Here is a 25,434-nt window from a genome sequence, read left to right as displayed (position 1 = left end):
TATCTTATAGGTTCAATAATTTTGTTCTGCTCATTTAGCCAACTTGAATACTTATACCTACATGCAGATAAAAAGAAAATACATTATGAACTGATGGAACTAAGCATAATTGAGAATGTCCTTGTGAGTAAACATAAATACAGTGTTGTAAAATTTAATGATAACAGATGTTTGACTTAAACCTTTATACTCTAGTGGAGGGGTGGTGAACTCCAGGCCTTGAGTGCCTCTGTGGCTGCAGGTTTTCATTTTTACCATCTTCTTAATTAGTGACCAGTTTTTGCTGCTGATTACTTCTTTTAATTAACTTGACTCAGGCCCCATAGTTGTTTCTTCTTCTTTAATTAGCAGCCAAACAATAATGAGACACAAAACAAGCCACCACATGACCAGCTACCCTGTGCCCATCACACAATATCTGAAATTAAAGAGAGATGATGGTCTTGGTAAGGCTGATCTCTCAGGTCACCAAAATATTTTGATGGTGCTCTTAGAAAGAACAGAAAAACAATAGTTTTTGAAATGTGTGCTGTGGCAGAATGAGAGCAACAACAAGCCATGGAATTAAATAACGGGTTTAATGAACAGGAAGAATTGGCTTCTCATTAAGAAAAGTGATTGGAGTGAAATCGGTTGGAGTTTGAAGCCCCATTTTAGCTGGTCATCTGTTTGCTCGTTTCACATCTCATTTCTGCTTGGCTGTCATTTAATGAAGAAAGGAATTAATTCAGAGGGCTGAACTCTTCTAACAGGGCTATTAAAGTGATGGGGGAAAAGTTAATTAGCAGTGAAATCTGGTCACTGATTAGGAAAAGGGTTAGAATGAAAACCTGCAACCACTGCGGCCCTCCACAATGCAAAAAATGCATATGCAAAAACTAGACAAAAAACTTTTAAATGAGAGTTGTTTTGCTTTTATTTAGCAAAAAAATCTGCCAATGGAGTAAGCAAAATTTACTTGACAAGATTTCTCAAAACATGCTAAATAATTGTAAATACAAGTTTTTTGACAAGTCAATAATTCTTACAATAAGGAAAAAAAGATTTAACGTCATGATATAAGTACATTTCACTTACTTTGATTTCATTTTTTGCAGTGCAGGCCTGGAGTTCGCCACACCCCTACTCTAGTGAAATTTGACATTTTAAGAGAGGTGTACAATTCCAGTTGCCATGGTACAAAACAAACCTAGGTATGGTAGAAACTATGTCAAGAACAAATAAATAACTGATATTTTATATGGCACCCTTTTATAGTGAACAACATTTCATGGGACTTTTCAAACACAAAACTGTAGTACAATTGTTTACATGTAAGTTTTTTCTTCAAAGCACATGCAAGTTAAAAGGAAGAAATAGAACTGGAAACCAATGAGTTCAACTCCATTGCCTTAGTCGTAAAGGAAATACATGAACTAAAGGTAATGGTGCTTTGCAACAGACTGATTCCTCCCTATTGTGAATAACACGATGCCATGCCCTACAGAAGATTAGCTGAACCTTGATTTGTGACTTCTATGGTAGTTGTCACCTTCTGCAACATATAAATATTTCTATCAACTATGAAATTACAATTTAAATAATGACATATAACAAGATCAAACTTGTATAAGCCAAGGATAAAAGGTCAACCAAAAACCAATGAGTAGGGAAACCAAAAAGAAAAACTTAAACCACTACAGTGAAGTGACTTTTTTCTTTGAGAACAGTATATCTCAAATTTGCCTGAGCCACAAGGAAGCATAGAAAGAAAGAGCTTTACAGATGGGATTGGGGAATGATCTGTCTCAGGCAATCAAAAGAAATCTACCCAGAGGCTGAATCCAAGTCTTTAGAATCCTCAAAGACATCAATAAAATTGATCTAAGAGTGTTCTTACTGTTAAACAGTGGATCACGTACTTTAAACCTAATGGATAAGAGAAAGTGTGTTTACTGGAAATTAAAAAGGAAGCATTTCTTCACATAGCAGACTGTGAAAATATTAATAATAAAAAAAATCATGATGAATCATGAGCAACTAACAAAGTTACTAGCTAACCAGACAAGTTCAGTGGAGTAAATTTTCTCAGCTAAGTAAGAAAATATTAAATGTTAGAATCTCACCCAAATATAAAAGGTTGCCTTCAATTTCTCATTCATTAAACCAAGACTACATTACCTAAACATTGCACACTAAATACTTGCTTCTTGTAATTTGACCCTTGTGTCAACAGGCACCAAATCCAACATTTTTAAAAGTCAAAGTAAATAATCCCATAATCTCTTTTGCTCTTGTATTTCTTTACTGCCTCCTCATAAACTCTAGTATGTTGGTAAAATGGGGCCATGTTCATGTGATACCACACCAGCAATGCAGAACTTTCCATCTTATTTCAAATTACTTCCATTCAATTTTCCTGCAGTACATGTGGGCATAGTTGCCCATTAAGTATCACTGTCAGTCCAGTCTTACTATATTTTCTGTACTAGTAGCAGCAGCTTGCAGATGTTAAGTAAGTTTTCAATACATACTTCTTGATTATTTTTATTCAATACTGCTGCATGCTATGTATGCTTTTCATTTATTTATGTTGTGTTGCATTTCTTTAAGTTGCTCTGAGGACACAGGCAAGTAAGAATTTCATTGACACATGACAATAACCTTGACATCCTTTGACAACTTCAAAAAACAGGAGTTTAATGTTTTATTTTCCTCATGTCATTTTTTTGTATACAGTACTTCAAATGTTTCTTTACACTCTTTTTATTAGTGAAAAAACACTGTAGGGTTTTATTTTTGTGTTATTATCAATGTTCTTTTCTTTCTTCCTTCTAATTTCTAATATTTATTTTTGATGTTCCTATCTCTGTAAAATATCCATACAGCTAACAATGCTCTTCATTTTTTTAAATAAGCTAGCTTTTCTTCTGTATTGCTTTCCATATGATGTATTACTTATATTTTTATAAAGCATTAAGTATAAGTGTACATAAATCAATAATATGCAAGATGACAGTAAACTTCAGGACATATTTATATATATATATATATATGTCTATATATATATATATCATAAAAATGGACTATCTTACAGACAGACCTCAGTATGTGCGTATGAACTGCAGGTCTGACATTGTGGTCAGCAACACAGGAGCGCCGCAGGGGTCTGTACTTTCTCCGGTCCTGATTAATCTATATACATCAGACTTCCAATACAACTCGGAGTCCTGTCACGTGCAAAAGTTCGCTGATGACACTGCTATTGTGGGCTGCATCAGGAGTGGGCAGGAGGAGGAGTACAGGAAGCTAATCAAAGACTTTGTTAAGTGGTGCAACTCAAACCACTTACACCTGAACACCAGTAAGACCAAGGAACTGGTGGTGGATTTTAGGAGGCCCAGGCCCCTCCTGGACCCCGTGATCATCAGAGGTGACTGTGTGCAGAGGGTGCAGACCTATAAATACCTGGGATTGCAGCTGGATGATAAATGGGACTGGACTGCCAATACTCTGTGTAAGAAAGGACAGAGCAGACTATACTTCCTTAGAAGGCTGGCGTCCTTCAACATCTGCATTAAGATACTGCAGATGTTCTATCAGGTGGTTGTGGCGAGCGCCCTCTTCTACGCGGTGGTGTGCTGGAGAGGCAGCATAAAGAAGAGGGGTGCCTCACACCTGGACAAACTGGTGAGGAAGGCAGGCTCTGTTGTAGGCACGGAGCTGGACAGTCTGACATCCGTGGCAGAGCGACAGGCACTGAACAGGCTCCTGTCAATCATGGAGAATCCACTGCATCCATTGAACAGGATCATCTCCAGACAGAGGAGCATCTTCAGTGACAGACTGCTGTCACCGTCCTGCTCTACTAACAGACTGAGGAGATCGTTTCTCCCCCACACTATGCGACTCTTCAATTCCACCAAGGGGGGATAAACGTTAACATTATACAAAGTTATTGTCTGTTATACCTGCATTATTATCACTCTTTAATTTAATATTGTTTTTTATCAGTATGCTGCTGCTGCTGGAGTATGTGAATTTCCCCTTGGGATTAATAAAGTATCTATCTATCTATCTATCTATCTATCTATCTATCTATCTATCTATCTATCTATCTATCTATCTATCTATCTATCTATCTATCTATCTGAGGACACCTACATTTATGAAAGAAAATCAATTCATACAAAGCAGACCTCAAACAGGTTCTTGTTTTAACTCTGCATTTCTGCATCAGGTGCTATCGGATGCAAATATCAGTGCCTTCTGTGAGTAGGTCATAGCAGTGCATATTTAAACCGAGGAAACAAAATCAATGCTTCTGAAAGCCTGCTCAGGTTCTATCCATCTCCACCTCTACTTTTTGACATAATGAAAGATTTGATATAGCACAAGTAGTGAAAACTCTTAATGTCTTTAATTAAACTATATTTATTTAATAGCTATTAACTCCCATTATTATACAGTACTTTGCTTAGTGTTTTGGGTTTGTAAGTACTGCTTAGAGATTTTACTGTTCAATTCACTGCATCCAACTATGGTGACTGACTCATTACAGATGCTTTGAGAGTCTTTTATAAAAAAAATGAAAGACTAAATAATCACACTGAAAAGTACATTTTTTCTCCACAGACATTTTCCAGCTAAAAAAATTGACAGAAGTTTGAATATTGAGGGAGTTCATGCATTTACAAAAATTCTACAGCTGCCCTTGCCTCACCATTGGAGGTCAGTGATGGAACTGCTCCATCACATAATCACTATGAAGACAATTCATTTTATTGTTTGGTGTTGTTGCTTGACACATAATTGCAACATTTTTTCAAAAGCTACTGAATTTTCTCGTGGATAGTAATTATTTAAAGATTCTGCATAGCCAGACAACTACAAGCCTCTTCCTGTGAGGAAAACCTTCACTTGTTTAACACACCATTATCAGATATCAGAATGTCTTTAGTCAGCCAGCTGTTATCAGTCTGAGCTTTCTTTTTTTTCACCACAAAGGTTAGGGAAAGGTGAACTGGAGGATGGGGATATGGATATGGGGGATTGGATGGGTTAGACTTTGGGGAAGCTGTTCAAACCTCAGAAGGCTTCAGTCTCAAACATTCTGAATGTGAGTGCCAGAAAGGTGCCTCAAGCAGAGCTGCTCCCTGGAGTGTGCAACCTGAATCCTGACAGGGAAACTCCTTTAATAATGGGATTGGTGATACTTTAGGGTTTGCTCAGACAGTTGGGATTCTCTGCATGCTGGAAATTGTGTACCTTGCATTTAGAGTATAGGTTTACAGTGGTCCTCTTGGTGAAAACTATCTGGTTAAAAAATATTCACTCTGCATCTTCTCCCTGTCTGAAAAATAATCAACAGACCCATAAATTCATTGGCACATGAAGAATGTTGGGAAATTGGATCCAGTATTACCATTAGCAGCCCATTTTACTACAAGTATTGAAAGCCCTGGGAAATACCTCTCTGTGACCTGCAAAGAAGGTGATCATGATTAAACCTGATAATTCAAATCCCTTTCTATATGTACGCAGCAAATATGCTGGATTATATTTACCATTATCAAGATAGTAATATGTCAGAATCAATCATGCAGTTTAACATTCAGAAGTTTATTATGCAGCATGTCCAAAAATAAGGCACTGACATTTCTGGAGGGAACACTTCAGGGCGGTTTTCATTGAGCTGCTTTGAAGAGGTAAAAAAATGAAGCCTAATACTAAACTGTGTACAGTACATCCATTGCAGTAAAAAAACTTGTAAAGTTGTGTTATAGAGGGTTGTTCCAAGGTGCGTCACAGTTGTTGGAAGTCAGTTTATGGATAACATTATGGTTATGATGATTACAGCATACAGAGGTGGGGTTTTCACAATCATGTAGACATGCAGGTTACTGCATATGGCAATCACTACTGATAAAAACAAAGGGATCATTAAAACGAGTGTTTTGCCATGCCAGTGTATGTGTGTATGTATGTATGTATATTTATGTGTGTGTATATATATATATATATATATATATATACACACATACATACATACATACATATATATATTGTATGGGTGGTTACCTACCAGGTAACGCATGTGGTTGGTCTGCCAGTCAGCAAACATCCAGCACAGGCCCTCTCAGTTGCGAGAAGCAGATCATAGAACATTACACAGTAAACTATGTAATATAAATAAATAAATATATATATATAATAAGAATACAACATCTTGGAGATGGAGTGGCAGAAAAAAGATGCATACTATGAAGAATACTGTAAAGTAATATTCAGAAGAGATTGTAAAGGAAAGCAGAAAAATTTTTGCATAGAAGGGGTAGACTGTGTAAGTAATCATAAATGCAGATGTAAGGGGAGAAGTTACTGTGGGGAAAAGGATTTGTGCTGATAATACTAGACACAAATATGTAGAGATGTGGGTAATGTAATAATTATTAATGCAGAGGAGATGAGCAAGACAGGCAATAATGATGTGTGCATTGAGAGGTAGATGCAATATGAATAGGAGCCCATGAAAATAAGTAGAGGATATGTGATACTTGGGATTCATGCCAAAAATGGAAGAAATGGCAGAAATAATCATTAGTGCCAAGTACAGAATATAGTGTGGGAATAAAGATTCATGCAGAGAAAGGGAATTTGAAAGGGAATATACAGTATATTTGTGCAAAGGATGGGCATTTGCTTTTCATGATTTATAGATGAAAGCAAAAATACAGAAGCTACAGATGAAGAGGAGTATGGTGGAAGTTTGGACTTATGGAGAGAAAAAATTGAGATGTGATACTCAGGATACACACAGGAAAGAGCAGAAATGTGTGAATAATCATTAATACAGAGACAGGAAAGGAGAGATATATAGTGGGAAAAATGAATCAGGATGAGAAGGAGAAAACTTGTAATGCTCAGGATTCATACAAAGAAAGAAGAAACATGTGGGAGGATTCCTACGAGACAGCAGCGGAAATATGGACTTGTTCAGAGAATGTTATAATGGTAAAAACATTTCAGTCTAATAAGATGGGCATCAGATAAAAAGGATTGAAACTGAGAAAGAGAAAATGTGAATATGCTGGATATACTGTTAGAGTTGGTGTAGAAAAAGGAAGGACATGGTGAACCTCAAGATTTGACAAAGAGAATTGTAGACAATCTGAATGGATATATTCAGGAAAATGAGTGTGATGAAAAAGTGAAAATGAAATTCTGGAAGGGCCTTCATCACAAAATGCAATATAAGAAAAAAATTCTACCATTGAACTGTTTATCTCCTCATTTTGTCATTTTCTTTTCTCCTGTTAGGTGGAGTGGTGGCTCAGAGCCTAAGGATCTGCACCAGCAATCAGAAGGTTGCTGGTTCAAATCCCATAAATGCTAGAAGTGAGTCTTCTCATTTGGGACCTTAAGCAAGTGACATAGTTGGTGTGCACCAATAATGTTGGCATGACAAACATGCTGTGTAAATCCAATTTACTTTGGCAAAGTGGACACTGCCCAGTCTTTTTTGATGCTAGAAACATCATTTATCCAGTGGAGGTGAAGCTGTATGGGAAAAGATTCATACACAGAAGTCAAGAAATGAGTTGTGCATGAAGGAAAACAGTATGAAAATAATAGTTCTTGTAGATAAGGTAGGAGTAAGTGATGCTCCTGCTTCACACAGTGAAAGGGAGTCCGCGTTCTGAGGTAATTCATGAAGAGCACACATTAGAGACTGTGGTTCATGTACACTAGGTGATTACATATAAGATTAACAGGTGATTTGTGAAGAGATCAGATTTGATATGGGATTTCAAAACACCTAGAATTGGAAAGATGCACAGAGGTTTAAGAAATGGAGAAGGGTTTGATAGACCATGAGGCAGGACATTGTATAGTATTAACACCACATAGATTTTGCCAGGAGAATAAGCATACAGTCCTAAAATGGGTATTTTCTGGGCAGAATGCCACCGTAGCAGACATTTGAAAGCAGAACCCTAAAATCTTTAGAAGATATTTCAAAATGTCCTTCGTTGTTTTTGCAGAAGTTAAGCCATGTCCATATTTAGCCCAAAGAAAAGGGAGCTCATTCAATAAGTAATCTATTATTAATGCAGGGTAATGCTAGACAATCCTGTGGTCCCAGATTTTCAAATAAGAGGAGATGAGAGAGAAAGAGATTGAAGAATTAGGGGTAGGAGGCTGGAGGTGTTTAGGGAAGAAAGTGAGAGAATGGAATTTCAGGAAAGATTGTTTAAGTATTAATATACAAACACAATTGTAAAAGTAACGTTTATCTTTGTTTACTGATGCTCTAGTAGGCACAAACCCATTGTTTATTAAAATAAATAAAATCTTTTACAGAATAAGTCAAATTCTGTTTAAATTTTACAAGCTATTTTCCTATGCAGTCGTGTTTTATTAAATTTATTCGAGTCCCCAACATTACATCAGTGGGTGCCTTTAAAAGGAGAACCGTATAGTTTCATCTCACATCTAGACTACTCCTCTCTACATAAAAATATCCACCAAAATGTATACATGATTTTAACATTTTTCTCAGTCTTCTTTTTTCACATACCACTGTTCACAGCATTCATCATTGCAAGACTTTTTACAAAGAGATCAAAGCTTAAAATATAAAGAAAGAGAAGATAACAAGTCAAATATAAACTAAATTGTGCCCGCAAAGTGTATAAGCATTTCATTCTCTTGACAAAGTACCAGGTAAAGTAGGAATAAAAATTAAGCAGGCACAGCAGGGAGCAAGTGTCCTGGGCAAATCAGAAAACTCTTTACAAAGTGTGGTTTCAAGCAAGTCTTTTACATTTGCTAGTAATATAAAGATAAAAGTAAATTTATTGGCTGCTGTGCTTCCAGCTTTTTTCTTATAAGGAAATAATACCCAGAGTAACAGTTAAGCACCCATGACATTGATATAAGCCAGGAATATGTCAAGCCGATGAAGAATTTATCAAACTGTATGGTGTTTATTCTCCATAAACATTTAACAGACAGATTATTACAGGGAGAACAAAAAGTGATTAAGGAAAGACTAAAAGTAAACTAATTCCGGGGCCTAACAGGACCCTCCTATTCAGGCCACTTGCCTGAACAATGGGTGGTGTGACTTGCTCACTTTTTCTCTGTATATATACCACAAATAATTTCCCATTCTCATCTCACTATCGCTGTCTCCAGATTTTGCGCTTTCTTGCTCAATGAACCTTTGTCCATCTCACTTCACTGGTATACTGGTAACAGACCTTTAAATGCCAGGGTAGCATTCATGTTATACTTTACAATTATTTTTGAGGGCAGAGATTCTCTGTATCGCTCAAGAACCCTATGCTAATGATATCGCTGATGGAACTACACGTATGAGCTTTGCATGGTCCTTATAAAGGTTAACTGTGCAATTGTAACATCAAGGCTAATAACTGTTTAGATTTCCAAGGAGGCTGTTGTGTTAAAGAAAGTTGAATTGCCTATTGCCATTTTCCCATATCTTGCTTGACTTTTCTTTTGATACCATCAGCTTTGTTTGCAGTCCTGCAGCAACCTAATGAAATACGTTTGACCTACCTCTAGAGAATTAGAATCTCTCTTTTTGTAGGAAACTTCCAAAGGATATTCATCCAGAGTATATAACAGAGCCATTCCCACAAATAGAAGAAAAAAAAATGTAAAAAAAAAACGTATTTCCCAGTGTAGAATTTCAGTCCCTTACTGCTATCTCTCTGTCTAATCCTGCGTAGTTTATTCTTTCATCCTGAATATCTCCGACTGTGTATTTCCTTTATAAGCAAGACAGTGCACTCTTTACTTTTAAACATTATAGACCTTAAACGGTTCTTTACATAATCTTTTATGTAGTTCATCATAGAACCATTGAATGAGAATGAACCATACTATTTTATGGTTCCTTGCATACACAATTGGTTATTTTGGCATTAAAAAGGTTCATAATGTACCAACAAAACAGAAGTCTTTAATGTAGAATGAGCTACCTAGCAGGATACTGACAGATCAAGAAATCCCAAACTTAGTTCTGTTATATGCAGCAAGAGTCTTTTTAAAATCATGAGTCCACTGATATTTTACAAATCTGCTATAGTCTATTCATGGTTATGGATCTAAATGAATAAATGCTATTTCTGGAATATTCATTTGGATGGCTCTTTTGGGAACCGAAAATGGTCTCCCCATGGCATTGCTCTGGAGAAACACTTTGTCTCCTCTATTTTTACAGAGTGTACACCAAATACTTTCAAGCAAGGGACACTATCATACTTCAATAGCTATAAAGCAGTACAGGAAAACAGATACAGAATAATCAGACTTGTTTTTTTTTTTTTGTTTATAAACTTGTTCAGTTTTTTAATTTAATAATACTGTTTAGGTCCATCAATGGACTGAGCATCTAGATGGTCGTTAATATCATCTATGCCTGCGTTTGAATTGATTTTCTTGATTTTCTTCATAGTCTTCTATAGGCTGCATACATGTACAATAGATGTAGTTTTTGAACTTTGATTTCAACAGTATCATTTATTATAAGGTGTCTGAAATAAATAGTGTTCAATCAACAAAAAGGTATCTCAGAGATAAAATGGCAATATATGACATCACTGCTTTTATCTTATTCATAAGACTAAAGCACAAGATGACAAGGTGCAGCAGTAGGTGATTCCTCACACATTTCCTGTTGTCTCTTAGTGGTGACCCTTGATGTTAGTCTCTTTCTGGGTTTTCATTATTACAGTGCCATCAGCATCTGTATGTGACCCAAGTTTATCTTGATTACTACCATTTATGCTTACATATTTAATTTATGTAATTAGTTTCTTAACCTTTTTCTTTGATATCTATGACTGCAAAGAGACCATAGATATATTTATTGATGTCTATGGCTTCATATAATTTGAAATTTTCAATCATTTTCTTCTGTCTTTTACGGCAGAACATGGAATGAGTTTTGATCAATTTCATTATTATCTACACTTGTATAGTCCTTCATTGCTGTCATCAATACTTGGACAACAAAATCATTGTTACATTAACACTTAAAATGATTATCTAAAAAGCGTTTCCACATATGCACTTTTTAGAAGGAATCCAGTAACACATTAATTTAACTCTGGCAAGTATGTATTACACATATCAGCTTATTTTTCTTGGCATTTTGGCCAATGAAATTCTTTCCAAATGGACAGCATTTCTGGAAAGCAATTCCTGCCATTTATACCTGCATATTGACTCCGTTTAGTGAAATATATTCATAACTAAATATCAGAAATCATTCTGGATCTTTTTTCTTGACATCCGTACCAGGAAATAGACCAGATTCCTTGAATTTTGTTTCCATCATCAATACCTGATTATGGATGTGTTTCCTCACTTTGTCCCTAACATTATTATTTATACCTGTGAAGTAGCTGGGGCTCCGATATTTCTTATGACACACTTACATACAATATCAGGACTTGTAACAAGTTTGGGTTTGACATATGAATGAAAAAACAGACTGCCAAAAGAAACACGTGCAGACTGTCCAGACCATCAGTTCTGGAAGCAAGTTCTGGAAATTGATCGATGGATGGACTATCCTTTGTCAAACTAGCTTGATAGAGTTCAGTGTTGTGAAGTTGAAGCCTATCTAAGGGGATTTGGGGAAAGCAGGAATCAAAATGAAAAGGGATCGGTCTATCGTAGGGCACATTCATGCACATATCTCCATCAGGGACAAATTTCAGTCAATATCCAGAGTTTAATCCAGAGATAAATGAATACACATATGGAAAGAATATGGAAACTCCACAGACAACACCTGACCTAAGATTTAAACCCAGCGATTTTGAGTGGAAGAAATTAGCACTAACCATCAAGACACCACACTGCTCTAGATGGATAATAATACTGTAATAATAACAAACATACTGTGATGAATAACTGATATGCCATTAGTGCAAGCTCTCCACTTAAAGAAAATCAAGTTGATATCCTTTAGCAGAACTTTGTAGTCTCCAATTACTGCACACAGCATGGTTTTTATATGTATAGGAGCTAATTTAATGGAGTGCCTCTACCATTACAAACACTTACTGGATATACTTTTTCACTTCTTCCAAACAAAGGACTCACCCTTCTTTTCACACTGTTTATTTAAGGCCTCGGTGATTGCTACACATTACTATTAAGGTAAATAAACTATAAATTTTCACAGTTTAGATCTTGCCTGAAGAAAGGGCCTGCGTTGCCTTGAAAGCTTGCATATTGTATTCTTTTTAGTTAGCCAATAAAAGGTGTCATTTTGCTTGGCTTTTCTCTACATTCATAATGGCTAACACGGTATAACATACTAGTACTACAGTTAAGGCAGTGAATGGTTTTATAGTAAAACAGAATAATACAGCATAAATACAGTAGTGATAGTATAAATAGTAAACAAAAAAAGATGAAAAATGCTCATGCTTATGAAATGTAACAGTAAATAGAGCTACACAACTCGGAGGCTGGCAATCTGCATCCTGAAATCAAATACTTTCTATTTCTGTAGACATACTTGCAAATTGCTGATGGTGACAATAATGAAAATTGCTTATCAGCACAGAATTGGGCACAGCATACGGTCAAATCTCAGCCAGCTCAACCACCTCGGCCCCTGCCAAGGCTGAACATCTTACACTTTCTGATGGCAGATAAGAAACCAGGAAGGAAGACCTAATCCAAGGTAAGGTGGGGGAGGATTGCCAGGCCAATAAAACGAATGTGCTGAACCTGCGGACTACAGATAAACTGATAGGTAGACATTACATTATGTCCCATACCTAACAGTCTATAAGCTAACTCTGCTTAGCCTCCAACACACTGGTATATAGGTACATACTGATCAAAAAATAAAGAGAAACTAAGCATTCAAAACTTTAGTACATACATGGGGCAGAACATCCGGCAGTGCCCTGTGAGTGGCACCGAAGAGCAAAACTTCAAAGCCCTTATTCTCCATTCATTAATCATCCTAATAGCCCTAAATAAATCTCTCTTAAAACTGTTAGCTCTAAGTAGTTTTGAATTGATACCTTTAGTTTAGGTACCATAAAATCTATGACAGTTTGGGGAAAGTATCCATCAAGGAACTCTCACGGTTAAAAATAAATAAATTGGCAATGGACATACATTGATGCAAGTTAACAGCCCTTAGAATTTTAAACCTGTCACACTAACCCAAAACTTGTTTCATTCTGCGCTAAAGAAAAGTAGTTCTAGTCTCCGAGGCTGCTGAACTGTGGGCAAATGATTTGCACCAGAAGTTCTGACTAACTTTTACAATGAAATCCCTGTGTGCAGAAGGAGTGCTGAGTGATGGACATCCAGCAAAGCATGAAATATGTAAACTTACACTTTTCTATGACCAAAGGTTTGAATGTTCCTGTAAAGGAATCTACAAAATTCTTATACAAAAAGGAAGGAAGATTTCTAAGCGTTATGTCCCCTTTCAAATGTAAATAATTTATTAGGGTTACCTGGCAAACTGGCAAATTGTAGAAAAAGCATAGATATCAATAAAAGAAATAATAGCTCTTAATAATTTCAGATCTTACAATAATGCACCAAATATATGGAACAAAAAATGAAAGTTTGGGCTCCCAGCCCATGCACAACCCATACCACAGAGCCATTCGTCATAGGAATAAAAAGCCAAAAGTGGGTGCAAATATACCTCCCTGCAGATATAGGGTGCTGCACAAATTGGGCTTAGTACATGTTTGGATAAACTGCTGCAAACTCCACGACATCTGTAGACAACCAGGAAACATTCGGCAAGATGCATAGGCTATCTTTATTCTCTTGATGCATAAATAAATAAATAGACAAATCAATGGCTAGATAAAATTACTTGGGGTGACCATCTAGCTGTACTAGAAAGGTCATATTATTGTGCAAAAAAACGAAAACAAAACTAGATTCTTTTATCAGCATAGTTTCATTATTTTTTCTGCCCAACATGATTTACAGTTGTTTTACAAAGCTGCAGATTCTCTTTAGAAAACAGACACTACAGTGGGTTCATTATTCAACTTTTGCGTACATAGGTTTTAAAATAAATAGGGGATGGGAGTGGGGATCAGTGGCGTAGTAAAATTAGAAGACAGCACTGTACAGTACCTTCCATGGACATGGGTTCGAGGATCCCAAACTGTTTCAGCACAGCCACAAAGAGTATGATGACCACTCCAACTGCAAAGAGCTCCATGCCCTGAATCCCCATTGTGCCTGTCCACTGTGAGAGTCGCCAAGCGGGACAGTACTCATTCAGGCTTCACCCTCCACCCCCTCCCTCCACACTTCTTTCGGACCCAACTCCCCTCCACCCCCGCCCCCCCACCACCACCACTGCCCATGCACAATGCTTGGACCAGCGAGGTGTACACAGTCCCTCAAAGCCACATGGCCTCTGTGCTACTGGCCAATCCAGGTCTTGCACACATGCAATCCTCTTCACTCTCCTTCAAAACAAAAATAAAGGAAAAATCCCAAAAGCGTCTCACTCCAGGGATGCCATTGTTATCAGAGTGGCATTTTGTTCATCACAAACTGAAAAAAATAAACAAGTATATGCCGATTTTTAAACTTTTGTGAAAAACAGCAATAAAGGATGGTTTCAGTTCTGCGTGCTACATATGTAAAAAGTCACAAAAGTAGCCTCTTCCTCTGATTGTTAATCTTTTTTGAGAAAAGCTTGCAAAACTTCTTCCATTTTGCAACCAAGAATGAAAGTTTTAGTTGAAAAATAAAGTCAAAAGCTTCTGTGGCTGCTGACCATCTAGCATTTGACACCTTTCCCAGTGCTTTTTCCCTCTTGATGGTGCAAGCTAACTTTGCTGCTTGTATTTCCAGTGCACAGAGACAGAACTCCACTGCTGACAGAGTGGACGTCACAAAGGCTCAGAGAGAGAGAGAGAGAGAGAGAGAGAGAGAGAGAGCGAAAGCCTTCGCTCACTTCTTGCCCTGAAGGACTAATGGAGTTTCCACTGCGTACTGCGCTCCGAGGTAAAAGACATATGGTCCCAGCATCTGTCTGCTTGTCAAGAGTTCATAACCGTAGCATCTCACATTTGAAGTTTTCTAACCAAATATCCCAATACATGTCCAGCTTTGGACTTCCTCAGTACCTCCACTGAGAGCACTGTCTCTGTTTGTGAAAAGCCGTACTGTTGCAGACATTCTCTCTCTCTCTCTCTCTCTCTCTCTCTCTCTCAGGCCTGACTTCATTCCTGCCCCTCCTTTGCAATTCAATTCAGCTCAATAGCACTCTTATGCCCCCCCTTCTCTGAAAACTTTTCTCCGCTCTTATTAATTTTTGTTTCTCTCCCTACTTTAAAGAATAAAAATAAAAAACACAAAAACACCAAGATTACTCCCAGACAAGAACCCCAGAAATGTATTACTGAGGTAAATCTAACATAATATCGTCAAAACCCATTAATCTTATACAGAGTTGAGATGTTGTAGAAACAACCAAATATCCAGAGGACAAATACAAACTCCATACAGACAGCAATTGGGCTTGAAATTAGACCAGATGCATCAGGGTAAACCAGTAGGACCATCATGGCTCTCTGCGTTCAATTTACTTTTACCGTATATAGCACCTTTCATAAGCCTCCTTACAGTCTAAAGCAAGCAGCACATCACCATTTAGCTACCATCTCGGCCCTTTTATTTTCCTTTTTCAATTCTGTTATTATATGACCAATATGAAACATCACACAAATGACACTCTTTTCTGTTTACATGATCCAAAACACTCATGTTCCTACTTTCCTTGAGAATACTGTACATTGTATACATTATACTTTCAGGTGAGCATCCTTCAACATCTGCAGTAAGATGCTGCGGATGTTCTACTAGACGGTTGTGGCGAGCGCCCTCTTCTACGCGGTGGTGTGCTGGGGTGGCAGCATAAAGATGAAAGACGCCTCACGCCTGGACAAACTTGTTAAGAAGGCAGGCTCTATTGTAGGAGTAAAGTTGGACAGTTTAACATCTGTGGCAGAGCGACGGGCATTAAGCAAACTCCTGTCAATCATGAAGAATCCACTGCATTCACTGAACAGGATCATCTCCAAACAGAGGAGCAGCTTCAGTGACAGACTTTTGTCACTGTCCTGCTCCACTGACAGACTAAAGAGATCGTTCCTCCCCTACACTATGCGACTCTTCAATTCCACCCGGGGGAGTAAATGCTAACATTACTCAAAGTTATTGTCTGCTTTTTTATTTTGATTTTTATTTATTTATTTTTTTTTATTTTTTCATTTTTATTACTATTTAATTTAATATTGTTTCTTTGTATCTGTATACTGCTGCTGGATTATGTGAATTTCCCCTTGGGATTAATAAAGCATCTATCTATCTATCTATCTATCTATCTATCTATCTATCTATCTATCTATCTATCTATCTATCTATCTATCTATCTATCTATCTATCTATCTATCTATCTATCTATCTATCTATCACTCATTGCTTGTCATCTCTTTGCATGCCTCCCCCTACAACTTTAAACAAAATCAAATCTGTTTAATTTCGTTGGGATGAGTTGCAGACTTCCTGCCTTGTGCCCTGTGTTGGCTGGGGTTGGCTCCAGCTGACCCCCGTGACGCTGTGTTCGGATTCAGCAGTTTGGAAAATGGATGGATGAATGGATGAGTTGCAGACTCTACGGTGGGCTGGCACCCTGCACGGGGTTTGTTTCCTGCCTTGCGCCCTGTGTTGGCAGGGATTGGCTCCAGCAGACCCTCGTGACCTTGTAGTTAGGATATAGTGGGTTGGATAATGGATGGATGGATGGAGTTGCAGACTGTTCTTACTGAGTTGCAGGGGATGTCTAACTACATGATTGATATTCATGGACACATGCGGTGAATGTAAATGTAAAGTATTACACATAGGAAGTAAAAATGTTAGGTTTGAATACACAATGGGAGGTTGGAAAATCGAGAGTACACCTTATGAGAAGGATTTAGGGGTCATAGTGGACTCTACGCTATCAACTTCCTGACAGTGTTCAGAAGCCATTAAGAAGGCTAACAGAATGTCAGGTTATATAGCACCCTGATGTGTGGAGTACAAGTCACAGGAGGTTCTGCTCAACCTTTATAACACACTGGTGAGGCCTCATCTGGAGTACTATGTGCAGTTTTGGTCTCCAGGCTACAAAAAGGACATAGCAGCACTAGAAAAGGTCCAGAGAAGAGCGACTAGGCTGATTCCAGGGCTACAGGGGTTGAATTGTGAGGAAAGATTAAAAGAGCTGAGCCTTCACAGTTTAAGCAAAAGAAGATTAAGAGGTGACCTGACTGAAGTGTTTAAAATTATGAAGGGAATTAGTACAGTGGATCGAGACTTGTATTTTAAAATGAGTTCATCAAGAACACAGGGACACAGTTGGTAACTTGTGAAGGGTAAATTTCGCTCAAACATTAGGAAGTTTTTCTTTACACAAAGAACTATAGACATTTAGAATAAAATACCAAGTAGTGTGGTAGACAGTAAGACGTTAGGGACTTTCAAAACTTGAGTCGATGTTTTCTTGGAAGAAATAAGTGGATAGGACTGGCGAGCTTTGTTGGGCTGAATGCCCTGTTCTCGTCTAGAGTATTCTAATGTTCTAATGCTCTAATGAATACTCCCAACTCTCCAAGATTATGTAAATAAAGTCTTTGACTGAAGAATCCCTGGAAAGGGATTGCAGGGATTCCCCCTGCAAGGGGGCTTTTCAGAAAACAGTGTTTTAAAAGATTCAGAAAATTAATAACTATCAAAAGCAAAGATAAAGTTGCTCTTGGGGTACCACAGTGGAGTAATTGCGCTTTGATTCTGAGATGCAGTGCACTCTAAGTGAAGTGTAGGTAGTCTTATGTTTGTGAATGTAAATTTCTAGTGAGTGTTGTGCTACAGCCTGTGTGTGAGTGTGCATATGTGTTTGTCCTGCAGCCAGCTGACTACTGTACTTGGCCCAAATCTCTAATAGTTTAAAACAGATTATTATCGTCACTCCCTACAATGAGGCAATTCTGTTCAAAACTGTAATAAAAGAAAGGAAAATAGAAGTGTTGTCTAGAACAGATAAAATGTGCCAGATCTTACAAAGATAGATGGCAAGTTGATTATTATTATTTACCTGATGTCTTTATCTAAGGTGACTTACAGCATTTGATATAGAATTGGTTTTCTAATTGGAACACAGGCATGTCAAGTGACTTGTTCATAGCCACACAGTATCTAAACAGGATTTGAACACACATCCTCTGGATTTGAAGTCCAAAGCCTCAACCATTCTGCCACAAGTAGCAAAAGCACTACTCTTTATGCCATCTTACACTGAAAGTAGTAAGAAGTATAGTATAGTATAGTTTAGTATAGTACAGTATAGTATAGTATAGTAGAATAAATGAATTAGCAAGGCACATTGCACCAATGACAATTAAAAAAATATTTAACATATAAAGAAATCACAGGGTGTTTAATATTGACATAATTTTGTTTTTTTCATAATCAAGAAGAGGCTAAGATGGTCTATTACAGAAAGTAAGTCATTAAAGTCTCAAATCAGATGTGGATATTAGACAATATATACCAGGTAGTTGTTCATCTAGCACTGATAAGCAGTCAGAGAGTCTAGAAATTTCCAGGAAAAGAGAATCTAAGATAGACAGGAAGCCAGTGCAGTGGGTCTAGTTGAGAGGTTGCTCAGATTAGAATTTGAAAATCACAGCTATATACTTTTGAATTTAGTTCCTTAAACCTTGGGTAGATTGAACTTTTCCTAGTCTGCATGTCTGTGGGCATTAGTATATCCTAAAAGACAGTGACTTGGCATCCTCTACTGGACCCTAAGTAAAAGTGACTGCTGCAGAGAACACTGCAGTGCTAAGTGACATCTGCACTTCTATGACTGACAAGAGTCTTTTGCTGGTAAAAGTGCACCAGGGGACAAAGTCTACCAGGATATCTAATTAAAACGTAATGTCATCTTTACCAGCTTGTTTTTAATTCCTCTTCTCTAGCTTTTGCATTATTAATCAGTAAGAAACGGGTAGGTGGAGTTTAAAAAAGGAGTCAGGCTGGCCTCCTCCCACACCACAGGATATAATCTTTCAGCCAGTTTGAGATAAGGAGAAAGTAGTTCACTGCTAAGGTGCCACCGGAAGACAAGCCTGAAGAGTACCAGCAATGTCCAAATACAAACTGATCCACAGTTTAAATTTACACATTGCAGACTTTAATTTAAGGGTATTTGCATCTCGGTCACACCATGTAGAAATGACAACACTTTTTAATACATGATCCCCTCCATTTCAGGGCACCATAATGTTTGGGACAATTGGTGTAAATGTGTTTCATAGAATCAATAGTGCAGGTATAAGCTACCTAGGCTTGCTTCTAAACTTTGGAGCCTGTAGTTGCCATTGCTCAACATGATGACAAGATCTATGCCAATGAAACCCCAAAAAGAAGAATACAACCATTAGGGACATTAGTATTCCATTAGCACATCACCATTTAGCTACCATCTCGTCCCTTTTATTTTCCTTTTTTCAATTCTGTTATTATATGACCAATATGAAACATCACACAAATGATGATGATGTAAATGAAGTGTCTGGAATATCATTTAAGAAGAAAGAATTCACTGCTGAGCTCAGTAATTGCAAAGGGACTGGTAGGCCAAGGAAGACCTCCACTGCTACTAACAAAAGAATCCTCACTATTGTAAAGAAAAAGCCCCAAACACCTGTCACACAGATCAGAAGGGAGATACAGAGGCCACACTGCAAGATGCAAACCACTAGTTAGCCACAAAAACAGGATGACTGCATTACAGTTTGCGAAAAAGTACTTAAAGGACCCTACAGAATTCTGGAAAAAGGGCTTGGTGAACTTGCATCAAAGTGATGGCAAGAGCAAAGCGTGAAGATAAAAAGGAACAATCCAAGATCCAAAACATACCGCTTGATCTATTAAACATGGTGGTGGGGGATATTATTACTTGGGTATGTATGGCTGCCACAGGTACAAATACACTTATCTTCAAAGATAGTGTAACTGCTGATGGCAGCTGCACAATTAATTCTGAGCGGTATAGAGATATTTGATTTGATCAAGTTCCAGTTAATGCCAGCAAATGCATTGGATGGTACTTCAAACTACAACTGAATAATGATCACAAACATCAAAGGAATCTTTCAAACCTAAAAAATGGAAAATTCTTGAATGGCCAAGCCAGTCGCCCGATTTAAAGACAATTGAGCATGTCTCCAAAGCAAGCAGGGACTGAAGATGGCTGCATTAGCTTGACAGAGAAGATACTCAGCACTTGGTGAAATCTATGAATTGCAGACATCCAGCTGTCATTGCATACAAGTGACAAAGCACTAAATAAAACTGCTTTAATAATACCTGCCATTGCTATGTCCCAAACATTATATTGCCCTGAAATGGGGGGGCCATGCATAAAAAATGTTGTCATTTCTATTTTGTATTAAAGTTTAAAATGTGCACTTTAATAATGTCTGGATTATTGGACTTGTAATTTTATGCTGTGGAGAAGAGGGGTGAATCAAGGAAGATTTTCTCTTTGTCTTAAACATTACAGAGGGCACCTTACCTCTCTCCTTCATCTCTTCTTGCCACTTGGAATATTCACATTGTTTTTGCTCTGTTTTTCTGATCAAACCCCAGCTATTTCACATTTTGTTTTTCTCTGCAGTAGCTCAACTGGTGAATCTGGTTATAACTAGTATGTGTTTTCTTAGTAGAGAAATTAGCTGTACCAACTAAGATGTTCTTAACACTTTCCCAATAAAGTAGAATTGGGAGGGCTGGGTAGGAGATTGCTGGCTGTCTGATTAGTCCATTCCCCAGTAAAACTGAGATGTCCGTTGCCACTGAGATATGCAACTTCCTTCTGGCAGACGTGTAACTTTGCATTTTCTTTACATATTTCCCATGCATATGTGAATAGGTTGAGCTTTCTGATGTGATTTCTCTCCTTAACCTCCAGGAGAAATATCAGAATTGCTACTGGAACGAATTGCCTCTCCACTTAACAGTTGAACCTGCGAGTTATCAGGTGTAAATGGGAGTTAATTCTACACCATAATTTTCAGTGAAGTGTAAGATTTTGAGTTGGCTAAGGTGTATCAGAGAGCCATGGATGCTCCACTCCTAATAATGCTTGACTGTTTGGCGAGGCACAAGTAGGAAGCATTTTCTCTGTCACTTTAGTAGTAAAACTGTCATGCTTGCTTAAGTGCTAATGGAAGCTGTTTACTCCTTGCTCCCCAGTATAGTTCATCTGGATGAAGTGTAACTGATATTACTCACTCTCTTGCCCCACAACAGAATAGGTTCAGGTTATTAAGATATCCCTCTAAGTGGTTTTTGTCCAACATAGTAAATGCCATGCAAATATGAGGTATTCCCAGTATGTCAGAACTATCTGGGGTAACTGGGAGACATTTTGCACCTCTCTCCCTAGCATAGTTGAACATGTTCAGCTGCTTGGCATGTTACAGGGGATTGTTTCCTCCCTTTGTTTAATACAGCTCAACACACAGAGATGTGAGTGGGATACTATGCCTCACCATTTTTCCTAAGAAACCTTAACAAGTTTTACCCACTAAGATGTAAATGTGGCACATTTTCTGCCCTTTTTCCTTAGTACAATTAAGCCAGTTTAACTGGATAAAGTGTTAACAGGAGGTATCTGATTTTCTCTGTTTGCAGGATACCTGAGTTGCCAGAAGTGGCTTAGGTCTAACTGGCTTGTATTTACTCTCCAATTTTGCTAATTGAGTTGATGAAGGTGATACAGGACTGATGCTATGCCGGATACTGTAACTGAAAACTCAGATAAAACAGGTGGTGCAGTCATTTCGGATTAAAAATTATGGATAAAGTTTTGTTTCCCAAGTTATATGTTTCAGTTTCAATTTTAAACCTTTGTTCATACCTTAATTTAATGTTCATTGCTTTTGCCACAATGTTTCATAGTCACCTCAGCATCAAAATTTTGGCAGTGTAGTTTCTTCCTGCAGTTCAATATAAAATAGGGCTGTTTCAATGGCATTTAGATTGTCTGTAGGAGGAAACTTGTGTGGATTTTCTGAGCAGCTTCCATTGTTGTATAAATACAAAAATCCCAGGTGAGAGAAACAATAAAGCATATGTACATGGTCAACGTTAACGACACACTGACAATACCCGAGGGGTACACTTAGGGAAGGGTCAGGGAGCCATGCCAATTTTCCCACAGTCAGCGGCTAAAAGTATACTTAGAGGGCGTTCAATTATAAACAGGAATTTTCATGCTCTGTTCTTATAAAGAGAGCAAGGTAGACATAACTCATTGGACAAACACATGCATGTTTGAACTTGTCGTTAATAGCGGTTACTGCTCTTCCCCTGTTTCCTGTTAGTTGTAATCAACATGTCACTACATAGTAGTGTTGTCTAGCGAATTATTATTAAATTTTTGACAAATGAAGGAGTCATTCCATCTCAGATTTATTCAAGACTTAAAAATCATTTTGGTGATGAGCGTCTCTCTCAGTCTAGAGTGTATGATTGGTGCAAGTCACTCAGAGGAGGACAATCATCTATTGGGTCCACTTTTTTTATTTTTAGGAGTATTTTTAGGTCCAATTTTTTATCTTTAGAAGTTTTAGGAGAGAAGAAATTTAAGTCGAATGAGGAGATTATTGATGCTATGAAAGAATGAGTCAAAATGCAGTCAAAAACTTCTACTTTTCTGGGATTAAGAAGCTTTCTGAGTGATGGAACAAGTGTATTGTAGTGGCAGTAGACTACGTAGAAAAATAGTGTGCAAGTCATTTCATTGTATTCAAAGTGTAGATCGTAAATTCCTGTTTATATTTGAGCACCTGTCATATTTACATGCTCTGTACTGTATTCGTGTCAAAGCTTTTATGTATTATAAAAAAAGTAGGGTGTTACACTTACAGGTTCACCTCAGATAATGCAGAAACTCTATTAATCAGGGCACAGATAATCATGGTTCTTCTGTATATGAAATTAAATATTTGGACTCAGTCATGTGAGCTCCACATGTCAATATTTGGACACCTGAGATATTATCAGAGCTGAACAGATATGTACAGTATGCACTGCCGGAGGTGGAAAGTTAGAACACCAAAGTTATAGTTTAAAGGAAATCTTTGACCTCCAGAAGAGGAGAGGAAGAATAAACTGTGAAAGTGCTGCAGGTCAACCAGGTGTAAAACTAATAAGTGTTTGGTCTGTTTTAATCCTGACAAGCCTAGATCATCAGGCCTAGAATGTTAATGTAGTGAATTATAATGTAGATCACTTGTCTGTTGCCAAACAGTTTCAATTGATTGGAGAATAAGTACACCTTTATCTGCAATGTCCAACTCCGTGAAAAGCATGTTGAAAAGCACAAGTCAGGGAATGGAGAAAAGAAAATATCAGGTCACTGAATATCCTATGGAGTCCAGTTGAAACAATGTTGAAGAAATAGAAAAAGTCTGGCATGGCTATAAACCTGCTAGAGGAGACTGTCCACAACAACTGAGTGATTGTGCATGAAGAAATCTGTGAGGCCACTAAGAGACCTACGATAACTGAAGCACTTATAAGTTACACTGAAAAAGACTAGAGAAACTGTGCAGACAACAAATGTTGCCTGGGTGCTTCAGCAGTTTTTACAACAATGGCAAAGAGAAAGAAATTCTGAAAAAAAAATAAAACAAACAAACAAACAAATTATATATATACATATATATATATATATATATATATATATATATATATATATATATATATAGTGGTCCCCGGCCGGGCTCCCAGGAGGACGAGAGGAGGGCTTGTGCCTCCTCCAAACCGCGAGGGGGCGTCCGTCCTGGTTAGGCTGGGGGCCTCGAGTAGCTTAGAAGCCCAACCCTGTAGGGACCCGAGGTCACCGGCAGGCGGCGCACCGATGCCGGTTCATCCCGTGTGGTCACTGGCCGGGGATGGAGCCCGGCCGGGACGCCCAGGAAGACCAGAGGAGGGCTTGTGCCTCCTCCAGACCGCAAGGGGGCGATCGCCCTGGTTGTATAGGGGCTCCAGGCGGCGCCCTGGAGCCTGAGGAACCCTGGAGCCCAGCACTTCCGCCACACCAGGAAGTGCTGGGGGAAAGACTTATTGTGGCGACCGGAGAGCTGCCGGGAGGACAGCCGGTACTTCCGCCACGCTGGGGCGTGGCCAAGGAGGGAACGCTGGAAACACCTGGTGCTCATCCGGGAGCAGTATATAAGTGGCCGCCTCCCTTCAGTCTGGAGCGGAAGTCGGGTGGAAGGAGGACGGAGCTAGTGGGAGGACTAGAGGCAGCCAGAAGAGAGAGAGGCATTGTAAGGCCTGAGGAGAAAGAGAGGCATTGTAAGGCCTGGACTTGGGGAATCTGTGCAAGAGGCACTGGGGAGTTGAGTGCGGGACTGTTTGTACATAGTGTAAATAAACAAGTGTGTGGTGAATTTAAGATGTCTGTCTGCCTGTGTCCGGGTTCAAGTTCACAATATATATATATATATATATATATATATATATATATATATATATAAACAAAAGAGGCACAACACGTCTCAGCTAGACTTTACCAGAAACCACATACAGGACTCTAAAGTGAGTAGAAGAAGGTTCCATGGTCCACAATAGAGGTTTTTGGCCATCAGACTAAACATTAAGTTTGGCGTAAGCCAAGCAGTTCACATTATCAAAAACGTAATGGTACAAAAAAATCTCCTTTCTGCTGTTGCTTCACTCACAGCAGAGTTCCAGACTGCCTCTGGCGGCAAACTCTGCACAAGAACTGTGTGTCAGGAGCTTCATTAAGCCTAAGATCACATTGCTCAATGCCAAACATTGGCCGGAGTGTAATGCACGCTGCCATTGGACTCTGGAGCAGTGGGCACATGTTCTCTAGAATGATGAATGCACACATCACTATCTGGCAGTCTGATTGACCAATCAGGGTTTGGTGGATGCAAGGAGCGTGACATAGTCTCTACTGCAAAGTTTGTAGGAGAAGGGATAGTGGTCTGGGGCTGTTTTTCAGAATTTGAGCTAAACCCCTTGGTTCCAGTGAACGGTACAGTTAATATTACAACATTCAGACATTTTAGACAATTTCTGTTCCAGTATGACTGTGTCCCTGTGCACAAAACCAGATCCATTAAGCAAACAGAACAGAACCAAATGATTGCAGCCTCAATGGATTTTCCTATGTAGGTTTTGAGTTCCTGTCTGTCTAATGGGGTGGCTTATGCAACTGCCCACCTACTAAATACCACCAAGGACTTTCTTTCTCTTGCACAATTATGGACTCTTCTTTTTTAGAGCCTTTTCCCCATACTTTTCACGTTA

At 38.3% G+C, this 25,434-nt stretch overlaps 1 protein-coding gene across 3 annotated transcripts in view; it reads right to left on the bottom strand.

The window, feature by feature from the left end:
• The window catches only part of kcnip3a (Kv channel interacting protein 3a, calsenilin), a 309,652-nt gene that overhangs the window by 50,938 nt on the left and 233,280 nt on the right, over positions 1–25,434 (bottom strand). The window contains exon 1 of one of the 3 annotated variants that reach the window (XM_039768368.1): positions 14,149–14,280. The exons of the other annotated variants lie outside the window; for them this stretch is intronic. Within the exon in view, the coding sequence (XP_039624302.1) occupies positions 14,149–14,251 (103 nt within the window). The 5' untranslated portion in view covers positions 14,252–14,280. Of the gene's footprint in view, positions 1–14,148; positions 14,281–25,434 lie in introns of those variants that run through there. 3 annotated transcript variants of the gene reach the window in all.

The sequence above is a fragment of the Polypterus senegalus genome, chromosome 11, assembly GCF_016835505.1.
Source record: "Polypterus senegalus isolate Bchr_013 chromosome 11, ASM1683550v1, whole genome shotgun sequence".
Taxonomy (NCBI): Eukaryota; Metazoa; Chordata; class Cladistia; order Polypteriformes; family Polypteridae; genus Polypterus; species Polypterus senegalus.
This window is presented reverse-complemented; position numbering and strand designations above follow the sequence as displayed.